Source organism: Nannospalax galili, unplaced genomic scaffold (genome assembly GCF_000622305.1).
Source record: "Nannospalax galili isolate Female #2095 unplaced genomic scaffold, S.galili_v1.0 scaffold612, whole genome shotgun sequence".
Classification (NCBI taxonomy): Eukaryota; Metazoa; Chordata; class Mammalia; order Rodentia; family Spalacidae; genus Nannospalax; species Nannospalax galili.
The window spans coordinates 3,447,268-3,455,135 of record NW_008333388.1 but is presented as its reverse complement, the minus strand read 5'-3'; the positions used below and the strand labels follow the sequence as shown (position 1 = coordinate 3,455,135).

At 38.7% G+C, this 7,868-nt stretch overlaps 1 protein-coding gene across 2 annotated transcripts in view; it reads left to right on the top strand.

Annotated features, from left to right (window-relative positions):
- Esco2 (establishment of sister chromatid cohesion N-acetyltransferase 2) overlaps window positions 1-7,868 on the top strand; it is a 25,067-nt gene that overhangs the window by 1,241 nt on the left and 15,958 nt on the right. For both annotated transcript variants that reach the window (XM_017796904.2, XM_029561134.1), the window contains 3 exons: window positions 317-382; window positions 1,592-2,423; window positions 5,370-5,460. In XM_017796904.2, the coding sequence (XP_017652393.2) occupies window positions 317-382; window positions 1,592-2,423; window positions 5,370-5,460 (989 nt within the window). The remainder of the gene's footprint in view (window positions 1-316; window positions 383-1,591; window positions 2,424-5,369; window positions 5,461-7,868) is intronic.

Below are 7,868 nucleotides of genomic sequence, written 5' to 3'. Positions count from 1 at the left end.
CTCCCTCCCTCTCCCCCCCCCACCACCCTGTGATCCCACTGGCTTCAAACTCAGAATCTTCCTGCCTCAGCCTGCAATCCCAGCACCTGAAGGGGGAGGGGCAAGCAAGAGGCTCAAAATTTTCAGGTTCATCCTTGGCTTCACAGTGGCTGAACTTGAATTTGAGATCAGCCTAGGCTACATGAGGCCCTTACTCAAAAAGACATTTTCTTTTTCTTGGGTATTTCTGTACAGTCATTTATGTGAAAACTTTTTAGATTTTTTTTTTTTTCTTATCCATTTGATGACTTTATTATTACTGATCTTTTTCTTTTAGGAATTCAGTTAAGATGGCAGCTTTTACTCTAAGGAAGAGGAAGCAACATACTCTGAATGATGAAGGGTTGGTATTTTACATATAAACTCATTAAAACAAAGTCCGTCCTGTATTGTTCTCTTTTGTGTTTCTCAAAGTTTCCATTCTTAACCCTGGGTATCGTGCACAACCTTTAATCCCAGCCCTGGGGAAGGCAGAGGCAGGCAGATGAGACCAGTCTGATCCCCGTAGTGACTTCCACGCAAGTCTGGGACTAGGGAGACCCTGCCAAAGAAGAATTTTTTTCCATTCTTAGTCTGTTCCTTGTGGGCCTAGTGATATTCTGTATTCTAATTCTAGTTTGGCAGTACAGTAAGCTTTTATAATGAATTATTTAGATCTTTTGGAAAGAATGAAGTAAAGTTTAAGCTGTTTGGTAGGAAGTATGTTAAATCTTTTACTTCTTTCCACTCATCTCTGCAATATTTAATAAAATATTTAGCACAGAGTAAAGGACGTTCTGTAAGCAATGGTAGAAAGTGTGCACAGTGACCCTCCCCTCCTTACTGTGATTTAGCTTCCAAGGTTTTAGTTATTGAAGTTAGGTGTGGTCTGCTCTGCAAATACCTACGTGGAAAAGATGACTGCAGTGCACAAAGATGTTTTGGGAGGGAGAAAAAGAGATATACTGCGTTCATCTGACTTTTATTACTGTTCATTATTGTAATTGTCCTATTTTATTATTTTATTTTTGCTAATTTACTTTCTATAAATTAAATCTTAGGAACTCATGCATACCGGGGGTGGGGGGAACATAGTAAATGTAGAGTTTACAACTATCTGAAATTCTCACCATCTGCTGGGGTTCTGTAAATGTATTTGGGGAAAATATTTGGAAGATAATTTTGTTGTTTTGAGACAGGATCTCACTTTGTAGCCCTAGCTGATCTGAAAGGCAAGATCCCAGCCAAGTGGAAGATAATTTGTATATGGCCTGGGCATAGGCTTTGAACTACACATATATGTATATCAAAGCTTCTTTGTAAACACTGTTCTTTTTTATAAATGTTATTGTTATCTTCCTTTGGAAATATATTTGAATATATAATGAGACAGTTCTATTTAATGAAAATAGAATTTGAGAATTCTCTTGTTAAAGTAACAGATAATGTGAATTATGTGTTTGATGAAGAGGGATGCTATTTTGGTATGATTGATAGGGGGAAGTATATTAGTAGATCTACTAAATAAATTCTGAAGAGAAATGAACTTATGGACTTTCTTTTCTCTCTATAGCATATTATCAAACATTTCATCAAAGAAACTAATTTTGAACTTTACTGAAAGTCTATTTCCATCACCTAATAAGAAACAGCCTTACCACAGCAGTGACAAGGAAGAAAAGTCCTGCTCTCAACAAGGCCTTTTCCCTTCCAGTCCATGCCAAACAACTAAAAAATGCTTGCTGTTTGCAAATCATAGCTCACCCTTTAAATCTGCTTTGTCTACTGGATCTTTTTACAATAAGGATAAATGGTACCTCAATCCACTAGAGAGGAAACTGGTAAGAGAGAGCCGACCCACTTGTCTAACAACTGATAATGAAGATAAATCTTTTCCTGGTTTGACACAAAAAATGCAGAGAAAGCCAGGCCGTACCAAAAAGAGGAACAAAAAACCACAGAAGAGTTTAACTGCTAAATGTCTACCAAATTATAAGCACATCAAGTCCATATCAAGAAGTTCTAAAACTTCCAAGTCAAATCAAATGATCTATAAGCCAGTCTTAGAGAAAGAGAATAGCTGTTACCCACCAGAAAATAATCCAAATATTCCTAGGGTTTTAAGCCAGAAAATCAAACCACAAGTTACACTCCAGGGTGGAGCAGCATTTTTTGTTAGTAGAAAGAAAATCTCTCTTAAAAAACCACCTTTGGAAGGTAAGCCACTACTGGAAGTCTTACAGAAAAATAAATCTGAGGTGACTGAAGATGCATCTGATCCAGAGGTCATATGGGAAAGAAAATCTGTGGTGGAGAAGCAAGTGCCAAAGTGCTTGTTACTAGAAGAGAAATTAAATACTGAATTGCTGGATGTAAGAAGTAAAAATGAAGAAAAATTAATAAAGGTAAAGAAAGCGAGATGTGCCAGTTAACAGCTGGCTACTTAATAAAACTTCAAATAATATATATAACATAATAAAATTTGATTTTCTTTACAGTTTAGAGGGCTGCCTTCATAATACCAGAAAATATAAAGTATTCGAAGGCAGGTTGAAAAATGAGAGTTCTTTTGGCTTTAGATAGTATTTTCTGGAATATAAGCATTTTTGTTTGTTTTAGCTCATTTAATATAGTGATTCTGGAAATTTTAGTATACAAGATATATGTAAAGAACAATAGTCCCTGTACCTAGAGATGTACAGTTAATTAGAGTTCTCTTTAACTGTTTTCGCAGTTGGCAGTCTTTGTTTCTCAGTTTTGCTCAACAGAGCTAGACTGGGATTGGTGCTGATTGAAAAGTGGTGTGAGCCACATACATTCAAAATCTGCTCATCACTAAAACCAGCCTAATAAATGTTACCACTTTTTTTGTCAGAAATACTTGAAATCTTTATTTATCATTGACATCTTGTCTGTCATCTCAAGCAGATAAACGTAATGTTTTTTTTTTCCGGATAGCTAGGGGCAAAAGCAGTTGAGGCAGCAGGCTTCAGGAGGGATATCTGCCCTTTCAGACCTTGTGTGTCTGGCGTTGCATCTTTTCTCATCATAGTCCTTGCAGCCGCAGACCTGGTAACTACAGCCCGAGTGAGGCTCAGCTGTTTCCCGCAAAGCTTGTATCTCATTGTCCTTTCTGCCCCTCATGTTCAACCCTATTTAGTACACTCTTGGAGTCTTCAAATTGCAGAACTGGCAGAGGGAATGAATTGGTAATTAGTTGATCGAATCTAGCCCGCATAATTTTAAAGTGCAAGAAGATACTTCGTGTCTCAAAAATTTCAAAGTACAGCAAACCTGAGCCTCCTTGGCAGTAGTTTTTCAGGCTGTCGGACTTTTTACATTCTGCTTGACAAGTATTCTGCTGCCTTTCACGAAGTCAGTGTATGTGTATGTATTTAGATTAGTTCAGTTTCAAGGTTTGGGGGTTTGGGTTTGTTTTTTGTAGCACTAGGATTGAACCTAGAACTCTATAATGCTAGGAAAGCACTCTACCACTTTTTTATTATATTTCTTTGGTCTTTTTGACCTGTAGCCCCAGCTGGCCTGGAACACTGTAGACCAGGCTGGCCTTGAACTCAGATCCACTTGCCTCTGCCTCCCAAGTTCTGGGACTACCACGCCTGACTCTTAGTTTTTTTTTTTTGGTCTTTTTGAGACAGGGTCTCCCTGTAGCCCAAGCTGTCCTGGAACTTACAGAGATCCGCCTGCCTCTGCCTCCCCCAGAGTGAACCCTTTCTGTAGCTCAGGAAGCCCTTGACCAGGTGATCCTCCAGCTTTGGATGTCTGAGTAGCTGTAATTACAGACCTGAACAACCACGCCCAGCTGGATTTGTCTAATTTTGAGTTCATTTACCTGTTACCCTTGTAGACATTTGAGTTTATCAGATGTACTGAGACATGTTCTTGCTGACTAAGCTATGGCAGTTTAATACTACTAATTCTTTATATTCTTTTTATACAAAAAAACCCAGTCTTGTAGAAAATTTTAGGATTCATCTCAACCTAAAAGTAATTCTCAGTCCAACAAAATAAAATGAAATGCAGTTTTGCTACCCATCTCCCAATTGTTATTCTAGTCAATCTAATAATATGTAGCCTGTGTGTAGTAAATAGATAAAGTCTCTGCAACACTGTTTTCTTATTTTCACTTTAAGGAGGTAGATACTCAGCTCTGTGTAGTTTGTAGTGTGAGAAACTGATGTTGCATCCTAAATTTGTAGATCCAGGCTCTACTGTCTCTTAACATTTTAAATGCCCATTGCTAGTACTCATCTCTGTTAGCTAAGAATGAATCTGAAAAGATAGAAGGATCCCTTTTCCCCACAGAAATGGCAAGCTGACAGACATGATCTTGAGCAGGAATTAAGTCGTATTTTTTTCTTTTTTCCCCAAAATTACATTAATTCCCTAGCCCTCACCAAGTTAGTAGTTAATAAAAAAAAATTGTCAAGATTTTTTTTTCTACTTAGATTTTCCTACTTCTTTGCTACTTCTAAAAGTAGGAGGAACTTTTGTGGGAGAAACTCCCCTCCATTGAGTCCAGAGTGTTGCTTTGTGAGGGTGTAGATGTCGATGCTCATGTATGCATATGTACAGAGATGAGAGGTCAACTGCAAGTGTTGTTCCTTGGGTGCCATTTACCTTGGCCTTTTGTTGGTGGGTTTTTTTTCCTTTTGAGACAGTCTCTTCTTTGGCCTAGAGCTCACAGATCCAACAGCCTGGCTGGACAGCAAGCCCTAGGGTTTCTAATGCCACCTCCCCAACACTGGGTTATAAGGATGTGCCACCATGCCTAGCTTTTTCATTTAAATGGAGAGATCAAACTCAGGTCCTTAGACCCACTTTGCATAGCAAGTACTTTACTGACTGAGCCCTGGCTGCTTGTTTTAAAGTTCATGATGAAATTTTTTTAGCTTGGTGGTTTATAGGAAAGCTTTTCTTTTTCCATTTTCATTAACTTTTTAGATTATTTACATTATTATGAAGAGAATGGTCCATCATTCTGCTGTCTTTATGGTTGACAATTTATAATATGCCTTTTAAAAGATTATCTATGGGGCATGGTACTGCACACCTTTAATCCCAGCACTCAGAAGGCAGAAGCAGGCGTATCTCTGAGATTGAGGCCAGTCTGGTCTACATAGCCTCAAAAAACAACAAAGAGATTGTCCATATTCAATGAATGCAAAGGAAATAGTCCTAAAAATAGAATGAAAACTGATGATCTAAATCACAGTATGAAGTATAACACATGAAACATGTTAGGATTCATGAATTGAGTAAAAAACTACGAATTCTAGGTTTCCTTTACTTAAAAAAAAAAAAGAAAAAAACTTGTTCATTACTTTCAGGATTCCTCAGGTGCAGTCATTTCTTCCAAGAAATTTAAACTTGATCAAAGTAATTTCCCTCCTGAGAAATCACTTGGGGAGAACAAGACAAGTAAGTAAGAGAATTTGCATAAGCCTAGCTGCTTGAAATGCTTTGTTATTTGTATCTGTATGGAATTAATGTAGGATAATAGTTTCTGGGTCTTGTTTTACTGGTGTGCCTGTATTCTATCTTTGTTTATCTCTAGGGAAGAGTTGTGATATGTTTTGAAAAGCAGGAGAGTTTAGGTTAAAAATACTAATGTCCAAGTGATCCTGGCTTTAGCCAAGTTGCCTAATGTCTTGATTTACTGTAGGTATGTGTGAGTGCAGGAACACATGTAGAGGGCAGAGGAGAACTTTCTAGAATTGGTTCTCTTTGCACCCTGTTTAGGCAGGTCTCTTGTTTCTGCTTTGCGTACCCCAGGCTAGCTGACTTAGGAGCTTCTGCGGGATTCTCCTGTCTCCGACTCCCATTTCACCATAGGAGTGCTGGGATTACACATGTGAGCCATCAACTTTAGAACTCAGGTCATCAGGCTTGCACAGCGTGCACTTCCAAGCCATTGCACCAGCGCTACCTAAGCTCTCGAGAGAGTACGATGTTCTTATTTTTAAAATTCTATTTACTGGGACTGGAGAGATGGATCAGTGGTTAAAAGCACTGGCTGCTCTTGCAGAAGACCTGGGTTCAAATCCCAGCACCCACATTGCAGCTAACAACCATCTGTAACTTCAGCTCCCAGGGGATCCAGAAGCTTATTACTTAATAATGACCATCTGTCATTTAATTCTCCTGCAGCCCTAGGAGACAGGTTTTTGTCTTTTCTGTTTTTCTTTTTTAATTTTTACATAAAGTTTATTGAGAATTTCATATTTGCATATAAGGTGTTTTGATCAAATCCATGCCCATTCCCTCCCTCCCAACATTTCCCCCCTCTGAAGAAGTAACCCTAAAATCTTAAGGATTAGATACAAGCTCCCAAATACTTTTGACATTTTTGGCCTTTGGAACAGAGTATGTTGCTAAGAGGACCAAGGACATTTTGACTTTTAACCAAGAAACTGGCTAAATTTCTTTGGGGTCTTTTTACCCAAACTGCCTAGCCCATTCCTACCTCCTATTCTTATCATGCCATCCTCCAAAGGGGTTACCCAAATTGCCAATAGAGAATAGGGTCACCAACCACTCTGTCTTCTTCCATGCTGAACAGGGATGCAGGGTGAGGTAATTGGAGTACCACTTCAGTGGGTCTGCCTAAAAGACTCCCAAATTACATAACTCTCGTCTCTAATGGGAGAAGAAAGTCCTTGAATCATGAATGGGAGATGTGACGGAGAAGTAAAGGCAAGAGTAATTAGTATTACAAGTTCTAGACAGGGAACTAGAAGAAAGTCAACAGGGCAATTTTCAAATGTTCATGTGAGAGTCCATTGGAGTTTCTTGACAAGAGCTTCCAAAAGCATCCCTCTATTGGGTTCTTCCTCATTTTTCTTTTGTCTTCCAAGACTGGACTAGTTGGCTGAGAAGAGTGGCTGGATATTCAGGTGAGGGTCCAGTGACCCTGCTTGGCACTCTTAATGAATGAACATAACCGTCAACAAGCCCAATTGTGACTATGTTTAGCTATCAGGCTCAGCTGAAATCATGATGGTAGTTATTTCATGCAGAAGGGACTGCTGTATAGCATCGTCTTATTAAAAGGACCTGGAATTTAAAAGGATTTGGTGCTAGGAGCCACATATGAGGGAGAACATACGTCATTTGTTTTTCTGAGTCTGTTACTTCACTTAGTATAACAGTTTCTAGATCATCCATTTGTCTGCAAATTTCATTATTTCATCTTTCTTTGCAGCTGAATAAAACTCCATTGTGTAAATATATCACATTTTTGTTAACCACTTGTCAGTTGAGGGACACTTAGGTTGCTTCCATCTCTTAGCTATTGTGAAAAGCAGTAGCAAACATGGTTGTACAATTGTCTCTACAATAGGATGAGTCCTTTGGGTATATGCCAAGGAGTGGTATAACCAGGTCATGTGGTAGGTTCATTTTTAGTTTTTTAAGAGTTCTTAAAACCACCCTAAGGTATCACCTTACCCCAATCAGACTGGCTAGGATCAAGAGAACAAATGATACCAAATGCTGGCAAGGATGTGGAGAAAGGGGAACACTCGTTCACTGCTGGTGGGATTGCAAACTTGTACAGCCTCTATGGAAAACAATGTGGAGAACTCTTAAAAAACTAAAAATGAATCTACCATATAATCTTTTCTATTTTTCATACACATGATACTCTTGAATATTAACCAGTCATCTTGTAGTGTATGGCTTTGTCTGGTGTTTCTTTCATGATCGGCCTGGGGTTATAGGATTTTGGAAAGAATACCACAGAAGTGACGTGTACTTTCTTTCCACACCAAATCAAGAGGTGCATGATAGCAGCATGCCACCACCGGTGATGTCACTATGTTAAGATC